General features: G+C 40.0%; 1 protein-coding gene across 6 annotated transcripts in view; it reads right to left on the bottom strand.

Annotated features, from left to right (window-relative positions):
- Window positions 1-19,110, bottom strand: part of mib1 (mindbomb E3 ubiquitin protein ligase 1) — a 143,105-nt gene that overhangs the window by 114,347 nt on the left and 9,648 nt on the right. For all 6 annotated transcript variants that reach the window (XM_034183879.1, XM_034183880.1, XM_034183883.1 and 3 more), the window contains exons 3-4: window positions 14,675-14,804; window positions 7,385-7,489 (exon numbers count right to left, since the gene is read on the bottom strand). In XM_034183879.1, the coding sequence (XP_034039770.1) occupies window positions 7,385-7,489; window positions 14,675-14,804 (235 nt within the window). The remainder of the gene's footprint in view (window positions 1-7,384; window positions 7,490-14,674; window positions 14,805-19,110) is intronic.

The following is a 19,110-nucleotide window of genomic DNA, read 5'->3' as shown; positions in this document are numbered from 1 at the left end:
TTTACATGAACAAATTGTAATCTATTAGACAAATATGATTCAAACCACCGCAGCGCAGTGCCTTTAATACCTATGGCATGCTCTAATCTCTGTAATAAAATTTTATGGTCAACAGTATCAAAAGCAGCACTGAGGTCTAACAGAACAAGCACAGAGATGAGTCCACTGTCCGAGGCCATAAGAAGATCATTTGTAACCTTCACTAATGCTGTTTCTGTACTATGATGAATTCTAAAACCTGACTGAAACTCTTCAAATAGACCATTCCTCTGCAGATGATCAGTTAGCTGTTTTACAACTACCCTTTCAAGAATTTTTGAGAGAAAAGGAAGGTTGGAGATTGGCCTATAATTAGCTAAGATAGCTGGGTCAAGTGATGGCTTTTAAGTAATGGTTTAATTACTGCCACCTTAAAAGCCTGTGGTACATAGCCAACTAACAAAGATAGATTGATCATATTTAAGATCGAAGCATTAAATAATGGTAGGGCTTCCTTGAGCAGCCTGGTAGGAATGGGGTCTAATAAACATGTTGATGGTTTGGATGAAGTAACTAATGAAAATAACTCAGACAGAACAATCGGAGAGAAAGAGTCTAACCAAATACCGGCATCACTGAAAGCAGCCAAAGATAACGATACGTCTTTGGGATGGTTATGAGTAATTTTTTCTCTAATAGTTAAAATTTTGTTAGCAAAGAAAGTCATGAAGTCATTACTAGTTAAAGTTAATGGAATACTCAGCTCAATAGAGCTCTGACTCTTTGTCAGCCTGGCTACAGTGCTGAAAAGAAACCTGGGGTTGTTCTTATTTTCTTCAATTAGTGATGAGTAGAAAGATGTCCTAGCTTTACGGAGGGCTTTTTTATAGAGCAACAGACTCTTTTTCCAGGCTAAGTGAAGATCTTCTAAATTAGTGAGACGCCATTTCCTCTCCAACTTACGGGTTATCTGCTTTAAGCTACGAGTTTGTGAGTTATACCACGGAGTCAGACACTTCTGATTTAAAGCTCTCTTTTTCAGAGGAGCTACAGCATCCAAAGTTGTCTTCAATGAGGATGTAAAACTATTGACGAGATACTCTATCTCCCTTACAGAGTTTAGGTAGCTACTCTGCACTGTGTTGTTATATGGCATTAGAGAACATAAAGAAGGAATCATATAATTAAACATAGTTACAGCGCTTTCTGAAAGACTTCTAGTGTAATGAAACTTATTCCCTACTGCTGGGTAGTCCATCAGAGTAAATGTAAATGTTATTAAGAAATGATCAGACAGAAGGGAGTTTTCAGGGAATACTGTTAAGTCTTCTATTTCCATACCATAAGTCAGAACAAGATCTAAGATATGATTAAAGTGGTGGGTGGACTCATTTACTTTTTGAGCAAAGCCAATAGAGTCTAATAATAGATTAAATGCAGTGTTGAGGCTGTCATTCTCAGCATCTGTGTGGATGTTAAAATCGCCCACTATAATTATCTTATCTGAGCTAAGCACTAAGTCAGACAAAAGGTCTGAAAATTCACAGAGAAACTCACAGTAACGACCAGGTGGACGATAGATAATAACAAATAAAACTGGTTTTTGGGACTTCCAATTTGGATGGACAAGACTAAGAGACAAGCTTTCAAATGAATTAAAGCTCTGTCTGGGTTTTTGATTAATTAATAAGCTGGAATGGAAGATTGCTGCTAATCCTCCGCCTCGGCCCGTGCTACGAGCATTCTGACAGTTAGTGTGACTCGGGGGTGTTGACTCATTTAAACTAACATATTCATCCTGCTGTAACCAGGTTTCTGTTAGGCAGAATAAATCAATATGTTGATCAATTATTATATCATTTACCAACAGGGACTTAGAAGAGAGAGACCTAATGTTTAATAGACCACATTTAACTGTTTTAGTCTGTGGTGCAGTTGAAGGTGCTACATTATTTTTTCTTTTTGAATTTTTATGCTTAAATAGATTTTTGCTGGTTATTGGTAGTCTGGGAGCAGGCACCGTCTCTACGGGGATGGGGTAATGAGGGGATGGCAGGGGGAGAGAAGCTGCAGAGAGGTGTGTAAGACTACAACTCTGCTTCCTGGTCCCAACCCTGGATAGTCACGGTTTGGAGGATTTAAGAAAATTGGCCAGATTTCTAGAAATGAGAGCTGCTCCATCCAAAGTGGGATGGATGCCGTCTCTCCTAACAAGACCAGGTTTTCCCCATAAGCTTTGCCAATTATCTATGAAGCCCACCTCATTTTTTGGACACCACTCAGACAGCCAGCAATTCAAGGAGAACATGCGGCTAAACATGTCACTCCCGGTCCGATTGGGGAGGGGCCCAGAGAAAACTACAGAGTCCGACATTGTTTTTGCAAAGTTACACACCGATTTAATGTTAATTTTAGTGACCTCCGATTGGCGTAACCGGGTGTCATTACTGCCGACGTGAATTACAATCTTACCAAATTTACGCTTAGCCTTAGCCAGCAGTTTCAAATTTCCTTCAATGTCGCCTGCTCTGGCCCCCGGAAGACAATTGACTATGGTTGCTGGTGTCGCTAACTTCACATTTCTCAAAACAGAGTCGCCAATAACCAGAGTTTGATCCTCGGCGGGTGTGTCGTCGAGTGGGGAAAAACGGTTAGAAATGTGAACGGGTTGGCGGTGTACACGGGGCTTCTGTTTAGGGCTACGCTTCCTCCTCACAGTCACCCAGTCAGCCTGCTTTCCCGGCTGCTCGGGATCTGCCAGGGGGGAACTAACGGCGGCTAAGCTACCTTGGTCCGCACCGACTACAGGGCCTGGCTAACTGTAGAATTTTCCACGGTGCGGAGCCGAGTCTCCAATTCGCCCAGCCTGGCCTCCAAAGCTACGAATAAGCTACACTTATTACAAGTACCGTTACTGCTAAAGGAGGCCGAGAAATAACTAAACATTTCACACCCAGAGCAGAAAAGTGCGGGAGAGACAGGAGAAGCCGCCATGCTAAATCGGCTAAGAGCTAGTAGCTACGCTAAGCTAGCGGATTCCTAAAAACACGCAAAGTGAATAATGTGTAAATAATTTAGAGGTGATTCAGCAGAAGGAGTGCTTTAGTTAAGGCACGTAAAGATTACACTGGGAAACAAATCGTAATCTAGATAACTAGATCAATCTAACTGCGCAGATTAAACAGCTAACAGATACAGAAAAACACCGCTGTGCTCCGGAACAGGAAGTGATACAATACCGCAGTGAGAGCCAACCACCAGTAGAGGCAAGTAAAACCAATATGAATATATAGATAGAAATTTATGTGTGTATGTATGTATAAGTCTGTGTGTATGTGTACATGTATACGGGTACATTATATATATATATATATATAAATAAAATGGTCCAAGTGAGGAGACTTCTAAGTGTTGCCCCAAAATTCCACGCAGTAATTCAGATATGGCAAAACAAGTGAGCAATATAAAATATGTAGAGCTTTGTAATTCAATAAATATTTTGCCTTGTTGAGGACTGAAATACTTCTAGATATTTTAGCTTGAACATGTTTTATGTGAGGTTTCCAGCAGATCTTATGGTGGATCATCACAACCAGAAACTTTATTTCTGTAACTCCACATTGGCACCATCTATCATGATTCCTAAATCACCATTCCCCTTATGCTTTCCAAACAGTATAAACTTTGTTTTATCTACATTTAATGATAGTTTATTTGTATCAAACCACTTCTTTAATTTTGTCAATTCCAAGGTGATATCCTCCACGAGCTGCTGTAAATTCTCACCTATACAGAAAATATTTGTATCATCAACAAACAAAACAACTTGCAGCAATTTTGAAAGATTACATGTCATTTATGTAAAGAATAAAACGTTTAGGTCCCAACACTGACCCCTGGGGGACACCACAAACAATGCCCAAGCATGATGACTGAAAGTCACCCATCTTCACAAATTGCTGCCTATTGCTTAAAGCTGGAATGCCAGGAAGCATATTGAAATTGAGACGATTGTTAGAATTTTGATGGGGAACAAAGTAATTCTGTTCGTTAGTGTGAATATAAAGGATTCCCAAAATATTAGTCTGAACGTGATTAAAATTCGTCTATCGAAGCAAATTCTGAATTATTGACACGTGCCAAAAATTCAAAAGCCAGGACACCATAGGGGTGACGTCACAGGTCACGTAGGGGGATTTCACCGCTAGCTGTGATGCATGCTGGGATAGAAATTTAAAACTGAAGAAGGCAAGATGGAGGGGAGAGACAGTAGAAGTGGAAGAAAGCGAGGAAGACCGGCGATATAAGCCCAGGTTACACATAGACGTTTTTGTCGGCGGGTAGTATGTAGACCGAAGTTCGCGGTAGTGCCGGCTGTTTTCGCGGTGGAAAGGGGTGGAGCATTTCAACTGCGTTTTGAGCGCCGTACTAGCCGCAAATACGTGGATAAAACGCCGCTAAATCCGCCAAATAAAGCGGAGTTTTGACGCCGTAGCATCCGACACATGTCAGGCAATGGGGGTTAATGGGGTAGATCATCTCTCAGCCTTTTCTTTTCTCTCCTTTTTCCCCTCCTCAACGTGTTTCTCGTCTCCACCACAGGGCTACCCTCTGCTTCTGAACCAGACCTCTTGGTAAGTCCTTGCCGCTGCCAATTTTATTTTAGGAGGCATACTGGAGCTTCTCTGCAAAAATATCTGGAGCTGGCCGCGAGTGAGAGGCCTGCATGCAGCACGCTAGCGTTTTTATACTGATCGCCGCCTATCGGCCGTTTGGAACACCGTTAACCGGGAGGTGGCGTTTAGAACGGCGTACTGTCCGCTAGCGCCGCCATTTTGTCTGCCTCTGTCACCGGTTAAAACACCTTTGAGGACGCCGATGTGGGCTCTATCGCCGTTTTACATGCCGTTGGTTAGGGATACAACGCCGGCCGCCAATTACGGCGGTGTAAGCTGCGGCACCACAGGAAGGGGCGGGATGACACGACGATTAAAAAATATCAAACGCCGTTGTTCGCGTTGTCTCCGTCGTCAGGCCACTTCTCCGGGAGCGCTCCCGGAATTATTCGACATGTTGAATAATTTTTTCGACGATTCCCGGTGAAGCCGGAACCAAACCACGCCCCGTGCGCAGGCGTTAACTACAGCATTTGATCCCTAAAACGGCCCGGAGGGGGCAAAATCTCTGCCGGGACGCTTCCAGGAGAGTTTACCATCTAAGTGTAAACGGGGCTATACACAGAAAGTGCGAAGAAAAGACGTAATTTGGAGCGAGAGAAAAAGATAAGCTCAACGACGGTGACCATTGAGAACCAAAGAGATCGTTGGGAGCAACTGTGATAGAAGACTGGCGATCAAACTCACGAGGAATTTGTAGGGCTGTCACAATTATTACAATATTCGTTAATCGCGATTATTTTTCATATTCGCGATTATCGTGAATGATTTATTTTATCCACAAAGCATAAAACGACTCAGAATCTGATGTCATTGTGCTGCAGCCTCACTCTCGTCTTAAGGCGGGACAATAACATGGAGGCTGAAGAGCGATCCGTCCTGCCGTTTGGATAAGACGGCCCATTAAAACAGTGGCCGTCTTCTTCAAAAGCCGTCTAAAATGCGGAGCTGTTGGTGTGTTTGTGTGTCTGTGTGCAAGCGCGCACGGAGTCAACAGGCTGCAGACTGGGAGGGAGGGGGTGCGTGATGGAGATTCCTGAATGCAGGCGCAACACGTTACAGTCTGAGAACCATCAGTGCGCATCGAGCGCGGAACAGAGAGAGGATTTTAACCCGAGTGAACATGTTAACAAAACAAAACTAAAATGTGAAGCTGCTTTTACTTCTCTCTGAACTTTCTCTAAAGGTGTGATTCTGCCGTTACCGTCCTGTTCACACCATGTGCGCGCCGTATGCTGAATTTATGAGATGAAATAAATGGTCAAATAGCTTTAAAAACATATTTAAAAAATGAGAATATATGAATGAACAGAGCCACAAAAAAACAAAAAACCCTGACATGGAGAAGCTGTGGTGATGTTCAGATGCACAGATCACAAAAATCAGGTGAGAACTCTGAACTTTAACAGCTGTTACTTTCCAAAGGTATTTATTTGTTCAATATGGGCTTAATGCAGTGTTTAAGCACAAAACGTGACTGATGAGGAGAAACAATTTCAGAAATGCAACAGAAACAACCACAATTCAGAAAAAGTTGGGACTGTATGTAAAATAAAGATAAAAATAAAAATGTTGCACCATTCCCAGTTTCTCCACTCAGAAGCCAAACGTTCTTCCAGAGTTGTGTAATTATACTACAATAGTAGAATATAAAAAAGGGGAAAAAAAGACAAAAAAAAAAAAAAGACAATATATTCGTCAATCGCAATTATTTGTCTGACAATTAATCGTCTCCAGAAATTCCTAATTGTGACAGCCCTAGGAATTTGCAGCGCTGCTTTTGGACAGGTGAGTTGCCTGGTGACTGGTGTCTGACGGTGTACAGTTATGGTTATTATCTGAGTGTGTTATTATCTAATTATCTGAGTTATTAAGTGCGTCCGGCTAGAATTCGTCTGCAGGTTTTGACGTTCACTGGGGTGAAATACGCTATGGATTTCCCTCAAATTATGTATGTTCCCACGAATGAAAAACTCCCAAAAAATTTTAACAGGTTCTAAATATGATGTAGTTTATATATATTAAACTTCAGACTATATTTTATCTATTGAAGATTGCCGATATTCCAGCTTTAAATAGCTTCTCATCCAGTGTAGAACCACCCCCCCCAACACCATAACGTTCCAACTTCTTGATTAATATATCGTGATTTATTGTATCAAATGCCTTTTTTAAAATCAATGAACACCCTTGCTGCATATTTCTTTTATCTATGGAGCTGGTGATTCCTTCTATTAATTCAAGGACTGCCAATGATGTAGATCATTGTGATCTAAATCCATGTTGGCCTATTAGTAGTTATAACAAAGGACAATTCTGTTATACAACTGAGGAACCTGATTGGCCTACTCTGTATTTAAAAAAACAATTAAGGTTACTGTCATTTACAACAATAAGAAAGAATTTTTTCATTTGAGACCCATGTAACTTGTGTGCCACAACCCAAAGAACCCCCCTCTTCTCAAAATGACCTCCACGTTCATTCTATTCCACTGAAAAGCAGAGCAGGACAGGTTGTCTTTATCATGCAGATACTTTCCCTTTCCAGCTGCCTGTAAATGGTGCCAGACTCGTGCTAGTTAGGTGGCTCTCACAAAAGTCTGGCAGCAAAAATAAAGAGCCACGGGCCTGCAGTGAAACACAAAAGCCACCTGACAGCTTGATGTTTTTTAAGACTGTGTGAGAGGTGGAGTGACTGTGTGCTAGGGTTGGACTGGAAGTCTGCTCACCATCCCCTCGAAGCCAACTCTATACAGGTTCTTGGCTCCATTGTCCCACAGTACGTACGCAGCACTGTGAGGGCTAGCTGCACTCCAGTCCTGAATCTCAGTCACCTGTGCAAGACAGACAAATTTTTTTATATATTTATGGCTTTTCAATGACAAATGTATTCCATTTTAGTGGAATGGAGGTACTGACATATGGCCAGTAAAAACCAAATATTCTGAACAGAATCATTTCAAGGCCACCTGTGCCACATTTGACTCATACATCTGGAGTTATGTCAAGGGCACCCTATGTAAAACGTGCTAAAAACACATGGGATCCGCATCCAATCTGCAGTTTGCCCAACATCATTTCCTGGAAACACAACACGCTGAACCTTTGTTCATACTACTGAGTCTACCTTACTGTTCAATATCGACTGGCCAGGTTCAGGGTGTCAGTTTCAGTTTTATGACTGCTGCATGACAACAGCCTGTGTGTGTGTGCGTGTGTGTGTCTGGAATGCACAAAGGTCACTGACAAGCTTATTAGAAGGAAATGTATACAGTGCACACTCAGATGTTCTGCATACTGCAGTATTACTTGAAGCAAATATTTATTCCCCAACCGCTAAGAGACATTAAGCCTGGGGCTGAGCAAAGGAGGGAATAACCTGATTAGGATTTGTTTCTTGGGGTCATAACTTAATTTTTTTTTTCTGATTTCCTACGACAGTGTAATAGCAGAAAAAAATATGCTAAATGCTTGTGCGAGCATGAATCTCAGGACTCCGTAGAAATGCACAGCACACTCAAGGACCTTAAAAGGCACTCTCCATAGTCACAAAATACATGCCATGATCTCCATGGTCACAATGAAGTATGACGCTGCACCTGACAAATGCATGAGAGTATCCAAGGCTGGAGGATGCTCAAATACTGCACAAACCACACACTAACACTGCACAGACCTCGCCATGACAACCCAACTGTGTGCTGTGATTTTTATGAATAAAGTTAATTTGATAAAGCGTCATTATAAGCGTAAAATGAGCTCGTCAGCTGACGACGGTGGAGTTCAGTTTTGTGCATGCCTGTCCTGTGCGCCAATAGCATTTCTTGTATATTTGTCCGTGAACTGTTCTGTGAATTGTTCTGTAATTTATGTTTGTAGCATGGCCCAAGCAGAGGGTCACCCCTTTGAGTATGGTCTGCTTGAGGTTTCTTCCTCAGAGGGAGTTTTTCCTTACCACTGTTGCTCTGGGGGTTGGTAAGGTTAGACCTTACCTGTGTGAAGCGCTTTGAGGCAATTCTGTTGTGATTTGGCGCTATATAAATGAAAATAAATTGAAATTGAAAGTTCAAACCTGAGTGGAGAGCTTTGCCTTCTACTTTTCCTGTGGCTGATGGTTCATTCTGGGCTTACTAGAGCTGGCCGTCAATCTAAATTGAGCGACTGGGGGAGAAGGGCCTTAGTCAAGAAGGTGACCAAGAACCCAATGGTCACTCTGTCAGACAGCCAGCATTCCTCTGTGGAGAAAGGAGAACCTTCCAGAAGGACAACCATCTCTGCAGCAATCCACCAATCAGGCCTGTATAGTAGAGTGACACATGGCAGCCTGCCTGGAGTTTGCCAAAAAACACCTGAAGGACTCTCAGACCATGGGAAACAAAGATTGAACTCTTTGGTATGAATGCCAAGCGACATGTTTAGAGGAAACCAGGCACCATCCCTACAGTGAAGCATGGTGGTGACAGCATCATGCTGTGAGGATGTTTTTCAGCTGCAGGAACTGGTAGACTAGTCAGGGTTGAGGGAAAGATGAATGCAGCAATGTACAGAGACATCCTGGATGAAAACCTGCTCCAGAGTGCTCCTGACCTCAGACTGGGGCGGCAGCTCATGTTTCAGCTGTACAATGGCACTAAGCACACAGCCAAGATATCAAAGGAGTAACTTCAGGACAACTCTGTGAATGTCCTTGAGTAGCCCAGCCAGAGCTCGGACATGAATCTGATTGAACATCTCTGGAGAGATCTGAAAATGGCTGTGCACCGACGCTGCCCATCCAACCTGATGAAGCAAAGAAGAATGGGCAAAACTGCCCAAAGATAGGTGCACCAAGTTTGCGGCATCATATTCAAGAAGACAAGGCTGTACTTGCTGCCAAAGGTGAATCAACAAAGTATTGAGCAAACGGTGTGAAAATGTATGCACATGTGATTTCTTAGGGTTTTTTATTTATTTATTTTTATGTGTAATAAATTTGCAAAAAAAAACATTTTTCACATTGTCATTATTAAGCATTGTGAGTAGAATTTTGAGGGGAAAAAACTGAATTTACTCCATTTTGGAATGAGGCTGTAACATAAAATGTGGAAAAAGTGAAGTGCTGTGAATACTTTCTGGATGCACCGTAACAATCCAATGATGTTATTTTTCTCCCAACTTAGCTGACACCACCAGCACGAATGACAGGGAAACGCACATGCGCTTGCACACAAGACAAATCCAGAGTGTGGAAAATGAATAATTGAATATTTAGTTCATTTTTTCCTCTATCTTTATCTATCTCACAGTACACACGGACAGTGAGGAAATATGACATCATGCTTTCAGATGATGCCAAACTGCTCAAATCCAGCATAGATTTTAAAAAACCAGCAGATCTCGGTGGAAATGTGACATGATCTGCAATGCTGCAACTCCACCCACGATGACCATGATGCACAAGGGATGCTGAAGCAGTTACACAGAAAGGTGTTTTGGCATCCATTCTGCATCTCAGCAAAGTTTTATAAAGCAAAATGGATTCACAAATGATGCCAACCTGTGTAACGGGGCCTTAAAAAGTGGGTGGAAAAATAACAGCAAATATTCTGTAACTCGGGCACATAGTTCATTGTTACTTGCCACCCATTATAGTACTTAGCATATCAAAATTCATTAGTTTCATCTCTGAGTAACTAACATAAGAGGACAATATTGTTGAATTTACATGGAATGTGTCCTGGACCACAAGGGAAGCAGCACTTTATTGTTTTAGTTTATTTGGTTGACCCTAGGCATGTGGCAGCAAGACACCAGTGCTTCTACAAGGGAAAATTATTATTTTTATGTATGTAATTTTTATGTATTTATTTGTTTACTTTAAGTGTGAAAATACCTTAGAAATCACTTAGAAAATGATGTGGTAGCAGAACAAACCAAGAAAGAAAAATGTCAATTTCAAGCTTCTCTAAGGAAAAGGCATGACACATGACAAAATCAGAAAGATAGAATCACAATTATCAGGAGACAATGTACTTTTTTTTTTAAACAACAGCAAGCATTACTTCTGCGTACAATTAAGAAAATTATCATGAGAACAAGTTGCTATACAGTAAATGAATTTGTTAATTAAACGCTGTGCCTTAAGCAAACACAAGAATTAAGTCATGGAGTTTTTTTTTAAATATCTCTTCCAGTGGTAAATGATTAATGGGCCTCAGGAGGTAATATTCACGCCATACTATCAGAATGCCAACACTGGAAGACACATAAAAGCATTTTTCAAGAGAGCTTATTGCTTACAGCATCATAAAACCATAATGAGATATGCCGTTAAATAACAGCAAAATGAAGGTGTACGTGGACTCTTAAAATGAACCCTCTGGGGTCAGGACAAAAGTCAAAATGCAAGCACTTTAAGGTACAGTTACAGTGTACATCTAAATAGAATGTATAAAACAAATGCAAACGCAGAGAGTGTGGTATTACTTTCTAATGACACATTTACATCAAGAATATTCTACAGCAAGAAAATCTGCTCCAAGTCTCAGTGAAGACAAACAGAAATCAGTGGATGAATATTAAAAAAGTTTTTTCCTCACACTGTGGGAAACATGTCACGTTTAGGGGAGGTGATGGTCTAGTGGTTAAAGCGTTGGTCTGGAGGCCAGAGGATCCTCGGTTCAAATCCCAGCCTGACCGTAAAATCACTAAGGGCCCTTGGGCAAGGTCCTTAATCAATCTCTCTCTCTCTCTCTCTCTCTCTCTCTCTCTCTCTCTCTCTCTCTCTCTCTCTCTCTCTCTCTCTCTCTCTCTCTCTCTCTCTCTCTCTCTCTCTCTCTCTCTCTCTCTCTCTCTCTCTCTCTCTCTCTCTCTCTCTCTCTCTCTCTCTCTCTCTCTCTCTCTCTCTCTCTCTCTCTCTCTCTCTCTCTCTCTCTCTCTCTCTCTCTCTCTCTCTCTCTCTCTCTCTCTCTCTCTCTCTCTCTCTCTCTCTCTCTCTCTCTCTCTCTCTCTCTCTCTCTCTGCAGTCCATTTACATTTTACGAGTTCGTCTTTTTGACGTCACTAGACTAACTAAAAAATAGCAATCTGTCTGTCAACCTGATCTGCAGTAGCAGCAGTACTAATAGAAGATTATGATTTCATGCCGTATCAGCATCTATGGCTATTTCGTGGCAAAACGGTCACGAATGTGTACAAAGAAATGACATGCATAACAAAACAACTAAAAATTCATCACATCCACACATGATAAAAAGTCAAAAAAATGTTGTGGTGGCACCTTTGTAAAAATAAATCAAAGTACAGGGGGAGTAGAACTGTTTCCTTATACTGTTAAAGTATGACAAGAAAGTAAAATATGCTTAATCAACAGGGACATTCTACAGAGATGGCATGATGGTGATTTATTATCGTTTGATTAAAAAAAACACGGGTGAGACTTGAACAACCAATACAGCTCCTGGTGCACATGACTTGACCACATCTGGTCTGAAAGGAATGTAACAGTCTCTAATTGATAACAAAGTTTATTTCCTGCATTTTATTTCCAGAACAGCCATCCCATTCACTTTGCTCTTTCCTTGAAATAGCATACAGTTGAGGTCTGAGTACACGGTTTCTCCTCAATATATGGTATGGAAATTAGTTTTATATTATGTCCTGTCTGTAAATAACTGTATATTGTGTACTGTACATTGTATGTTGTCTGTGTGGCGAGACACCAACTTCTGGAATCAAACTGATCGTATATATTAACTTTTCAAAATCTGCTCTTTGTAAATGTAAAACCTGGACGAAGTTTTCCGTACAGTTTCATCTTTGACCAACACATGGCGGTGCGGTGAAGCTTGTTTACATGTCCCTTTTCTAACAATGGCATGTACATGCTAGTGCGTGTACAAACGATGTACTGATTGATAGTAGCCTTTAAATAAGACATTCATAATTTGATTTGGGTGTACACAGCTGTGACTCAACCAACAGATACAAGTATTCAAAATGTCATTCTGTTTGACATGGTCTCTGAAACAATGCTTCGAAACAGGTTACGTATCGTTCTTGAACAGTGTTTTGAGTTTTCACTCATTTGCAGTACCGCTAAAATGTTCTGACACTATCCCCAGCCACACATTCTATGTATTTTTAATTGTGGTTTTCATTTCCTGATCTGATGTATATTTTTCCTGTATTCACCCGTGTAGTTGGCATAATGTCTCTCCTTGCAGTTGCTGGCATAAGCCGTTTGTTGATGTGAAGGTGGGTGCGGGCAGGCAGAGCACACTAACAAGCACAGGACATGCACACTGTTCAGCAGGCGGCAAATAAGATATACAGTAGTGTTCAGAATAATAGTAGTGCTATGTGACTAAAAAGATTAATCCAGGTTTTGAGTATATTTTGTATTGTTACATGGGAAACAAGGTACCAGTAGATTCAGTAGATTCTCACAAAACCAACAAGACCAAGCATTCATGATATGCACACTCTTAAGGCTATGAAACTGGGCTATTAGTAAAAAAAAAGTAGAAAAGGGGGTGTTCACAATAATAGTAGTGTGGCATTCAGTCAGTGAGTTTGTCAATTTTTTGGAACAAACAGGTGTGAATCAGGTGACCCTATTCAAGGATGAAGCCAGCACCTGCTGAACATGCTATTCTCTTTGAAAGCCTGAGGACAATGGGACGTTCAAGACATTGTTTGGAAGAACACCGTAGTTTGATTTAAAAAGTTCATTGGAGAGGGGAAAACTTATACACAGGTGCAAAAAAATTATAGGCTGTTCATCTACAATGATCTCCAATGCTTTAAAATTGACAAAAAAAAAAAGACGCGTGGAAGAAAACGGAAAACAACCATCAAAATGGATAGAAGAATAACCAGAATGGCAAAGGCTCACCCATTGATCAGCTCCAGGATGATCAAAATAAAAGACTTGTGCAGAAGAGGTTACAATTTGCCAAAGAACACATCAACTGGCCTAAAGAGAAATAGAGGAATATTTTGTGGACTGATGAGAGTAAAATTGTTCTATTTGGGTCCAAGGGCCGCAGACAGTTTGTGAGACGACTCCCAAACTCTGAATTCAAGCCACAGTTCACAGTGAAGACAGTGAAGCATGGTGGTGCAAGCATCATGATATGGGCATGTTTCTCCTACTATGGTCTTGGGTCTATATATCACATACCAGGTATCATGCATCAGTTTGGATATGTCAAAATACCTGAAGAGGTCATGTTGCCTTATACTGAAGAGGACATGCCCTTGAAATGGGTGTTTCAACAAGACAATGACCCCAAGCACACTAGTATACGAGCAAAAATCTTGGTTCCAAACCAACAAAATTAATGCCTCGCAGATGTGAAGAAATCATGAAAAACTGTTGTTATACAACTAAATACTAGTTTAGTGATTCACAGGATTGCTAAAAAAGCAGTTTGAACATAATAGTTTTGAGTGTGCAGCGTCAACAGCAGATGCTACTATTATTGTGAACACCCCCTTTTCTACTTTTTTTTACTAATAGCCCAATTTCATAGCCTTAAGAGTGTGCATATCATGAATGCTTGGTCTTGTTGGATTTGTGAGAATCTACTGAATCTACTGGTACCTTGTTTCCCATGTAACAATAAGAAATATACTCAAAACCTGGATTAATCTTTTTAGTCACATAGCACTACTATTATTCTGAACACTACTGTATGCAAACTGAATCACAGCTCTTCCTAATTTGCCATAATCAATCAAACATCCACTAACCAGCCAGGAAGTGGCAGACACATTCATGGACATTGCATAACCACAATAGCATTGGTTTTGGATCGATATGGTGCATTAAAGTTCACTACAATTTCATTAGTTCATTGTCATTGTGTGCTCTGTTTAGTTTAGTTGCAAGACTATAACATTAATTGTTGTTTGCATTTTTGTCTACTCACGCTAGATGGGATGGACTAAGCCACCAGCTCATCTAAATTTTACAAGTGCAGGGAAAATGATACACGCTGTTTTCCCAAAACACAGCAACTCGGATGATACTTCACCTTTCCTCTCCTCCCGTTGCCTCCATCTTGGTCTTCCCATTGCCAGTCTACTCCTCTCACCACTCGGCCACCAGGAAAGATGCCCCTGGCTGTAATTTTCTTAGACTTACGTCGAGACTCCAGAAGAACTCTGGAAATAACAAAAATAAAATAAAATAATTAAGTAAACTGGAGCACCGTGCTCAGAGCGCAAACCTCCACCAACACGAGTTTCTAATTCGACAAAATTTTAACTTGGAAAACATTTTCAAGGTCAAAGTCCTGTTAGAAGTGGCTAAATTAGATGTGAACAAATGACAGGAGAATGTATTTAGTTCATGCACTTGAATCAAAGTTTTTTGTGGTGTTTTTATTTTTATTGTTTTCCAGCTTCTTCAGTTTCTGAATTCTTTTTCAGATAATTTTCACAAGACATTGGTTATCTTTGCCATGAAGAATTTGTCATTGATTTTTTGGGACTTGGTTTCCAACAGATAACTGGAAGACAAACAAGGTAAATCCATAACAGAAAAATGAGAGTGACTGAGACACTTTTGATTGTGATACAATGCCAAATTTACACCAAATAGGCTTTTCAATGTTAAATTCAAATGTCAACAAAATCCACAGTCCAGATCAGATCCAGACCAAACTTTGTCAGGTGATAGTGAATGCCAGTCTGCATCTCACCTTCAAATATGAGAGCGATTGGGACATGTTTGACTACGATATAATGTAAAATATACATTAAACAGGGTTTTCAATGTTAAATTTAAATGGCCACAAAATATGCAATCTGGATCAGATCCAAATCAAACTATGTCTGTTGATACAGGATATCATCCTACATAATGCTCACAAATATTAAAGAAATTTGATCTTTTTTGGCAGAGTTATGAATTTTTTAAAATTTGTTCAATGTTAAAGGTAGGAATTTTTTCCCCAATTTTCCAAGATTTTTCCTGACTGACCTTTGACCTACAACCTTGAAAGTTTAATCAGTTCTTGCCTATCAGGATATAAACTTCAGTAAAAAAAAAAAAAAAAAATCATGGGGCGCCAGGCTATTCACAAACTATGGAGTTAAAATTGTTTCATTAATATTTGTAAATGCACACAGGGTGATCTACAAATAATCATTGATTTGCAAATGTGTTCAGATATCCACAAATGCAAATTTCATATTTGTAACTTGTAAATTGGTCTTTGCAAATAATGTATTTGCAAATATAAAACTTAATTTGTAAAAAAAAAAAAAAAAAAAAAAAAAAATTACATTTGTAAAACTGGAAATTGTATTTGTGAATTGAGTTTCAGCATTTGTGCATCACCAATTACACATATTCATCGCTTTCCTCTGCGACATCATTCTTTTCGCAAACACAGATCCACAAACAAATGCCGACTGATTTACAAATACACACTCATGCACACTGGTGGCAGTGTGGTTCCATTCATTGAGTGGTTCAAATAAGCGTATTAAACAGCATTGCGCCTGTGCGTGCTCCGTGACACAGACATGCTGCAAAATTCTTCTTTTAAAAACTTGAAAGTTCTAAAAGTTTGCGATGTACACATGCTACATTTAGCTAAGCATCACACAGAGGAACATCACACATCACACAGGAACCACACAGTGTCACCGCAGCAACCAACCAGTCCCACTTTATGACAACTGTCGCAACAGCCAAGCTTTGAGTGGCATTTATTCTTCTCGAAACGCCGCGGATCCAAGGAAACTGATTTGTATCTACACAGATCAGCGTCCGCGGACTTATAAAACTTGCATGATGTCATAAAAAAAGAATGCTTTGCGATAAGCATTTTAAAAACTCAGTAGTGATCACAATTAAAGAGTCATCCAGGAGCATATAGTTTCAGTTTGCCACATCAATGAATGGAACCACACTGCCATCTAGTGGATATCCAGTGTGCATGAGTGTGTATTTGTAAATCAGTCGGCATTTGTTTGTGGATCTGTGTTTGCGAAAAGAATGTCTCAAAATGACGTCGCAGAGGAAAGGGATGAATGCATGTAATTGGTGATCCACATATGCTGAAACTCAATTCACAAATACAATTTCCAGTTTTACAAATGTAACTTTTTTTTTTTTACAAATTAAGTTTTACGTATTTGCAAATACAGCATTATTTGCAAAGACCAATTTACAAGTTACAAATATGAAATTTGCATTTGTGGATATCTGAACACATTTGCAAATCAATGATTATTTGTAGATCACCCTGTGTGCATTTACAAATATTAATGAGACAATTTTAACTCCATACAAATAAGCGTATTAAACAACATTGCGCCTGTGTGTGCTCCTTGTCACAGACATGCTGCAAAATTCTTCTTTTAAAAACTTGAAAGTTCTAAAAGTTTGCGATGTACACATGCTACATTTAGCTAAGCATCACACACAGGAACATCACACATCACACAGGAACCACACAGTGTCACCGCAGCAACCAACCAGTCCTGCTTTACGACAACTGTCGCAACAGCCAGGCTTTGAGTGGCATTTATTCTCGAAACTCCGCGGATCAGATATGCATCTACACAGATCAGCGTCCGCAGACTTATAAAACTTGCATGATGTCATAAAAAAAGAACACTTTAAAATAAGCACTCAGTAACGATCACGATTAAAGAGTCATCCGGGAGCATATAGTTTCACCTTGCCACATCAATGAATGGAACCACACTGCCATCTAGTGGATATCCAGTGTGCATGAGTGTGTATTTGTAAATCAGTCGGCATTTGTTTGTAGATCTGTGTTTGCGAAAAGAATGTCTCAAAATGACGTTGCAGAGGAAAGGGATGAATGCAGGTAATTGGTGATCCACAAATGCTGAAACTCAATTCACAAATACAATTTCCAGTTTTACAAATGTAATTTTTTTTTTTTTTTTTTTTTTTTACAAATTAAGTTTTATATTTGCAAATACAACATTATTTGCAAAGACCAATTTACAAGTTACAAACATGAAATTTGCATTTGTGGATATCTGAACACATTTGCAAATCAATTATTATTTGTAGATCACCCTGTGTGCATTTACAAATATTAATGAGACAATTTTAACTCCATAACAAACAAACAGACAGGCAAACAAACAAACAGGGGCAAAAACATAACCTCCACCCAGCTTCATTGGAGGAAGTAAAAACAGGTTGATTTTGAGACAGTCCTTTCCATTTAGCATAATTTTCATTACTCAAAACAGCTGATACAAGGAATTCAAAAGAAGATACATGAACAATACACTATCTGCACAGTGCAACTCATGCTTCTTGTTGGAAAGACACCAGACACCTCAAATATCATTGCAAAATTAAATGCATTCACAACTAGAACCCACTTATTGCAAGCCAAGCCTTCACTCACACACACACACACACACACACACACACACACAATAAATAAGTTACTAAATAATCTGAAGTTGGTGTTATGGGCTCTATAACAAATGTTCCTTGAAAAATTCTACAGAATAAATCAACTACTGGCATTCTAAATGAATTACTAAATTAACAAATCAACCATAACAGATTGGACGATTATGAAAATATACATTAGCTGAAGCTCTAACAGCACATCTACTACAAATTCACAGCCAACACTGTCACACTCTAGTAGAAATTTTATTATTATGCTGTGAGCTGCAACCTCAACTCCAATGCAGCTACAACCCTAACCAACAAAATGGGTAACGGCAAATATGATCCACCTGTGCCCCAAGAACAATGCAAGTCATGGCAGCTGGACAGTGTAGGTCTAACAAATGCAACGAGCATGAGGTCTTTGGCCACTCCCACTCCAGCCGTTTTTGAAAGAACCTAATGGGTTGTAACAAAGCACCCCAACATGCTGTCAGACCAGTGAGCAGTGGAGACCTCTAGTGCCCATTGTGCATTATGCAAAGTCCGTCTCAGGGGAGATTAAGTTGTATTTGGTTGAAATGGTTGCCAGCTGTTAAGCCATGTGTTCCTCTACTAAACTAGCACATTTAACCAAAAGAGCCTCAAAATAAATGGATTATAATTACAGTCTACGTAAAGACAAAATCTAATGTGGGTTGTGCAATCTATCAAAAACAGAAAAACAGACTGGAAGATTACATTAAGGTGTTGCCATTCAATAAATAACATGACTGGATGTTTTCCCTATAAATCCCAAGACACTGTGATGTTTGAGTAAAGGCATTTTCAACCATATGGCTTCATCTCGTCTTGCCACAAATGTTTCACGCACAGCACACGTTTGCATGTGGTGTGGGTTTGCTTGGACTGCCATCATCGCGAAAATGATGAAATCACTTATAAAAAAATAATGAAAATATTTTTTTTTGGGGGGGGGGGGGGGGGGGGGGATCTTTTACCATTGTGTGGATTTCAAAATAAGACTAGGTTGTTGCCTGGCAACTGAGGGCTAGAAGAAGCAGCGACAGA

The sequence above is a fragment of the Thalassophryne amazonica genome, chromosome 12 (assembly GCF_902500255.1).
Source record: "Thalassophryne amazonica chromosome 12, fThaAma1.1, whole genome shotgun sequence".
Lineage (NCBI taxonomy): Eukaryota > Metazoa > Chordata > Actinopteri > Batrachoidiformes > Batrachoididae > Thalassophryne > Thalassophryne amazonica.
Note: the sequence above shows the minus strand (reverse complement) of the source record. Positions and strands in the feature narration are given on the sequence as shown.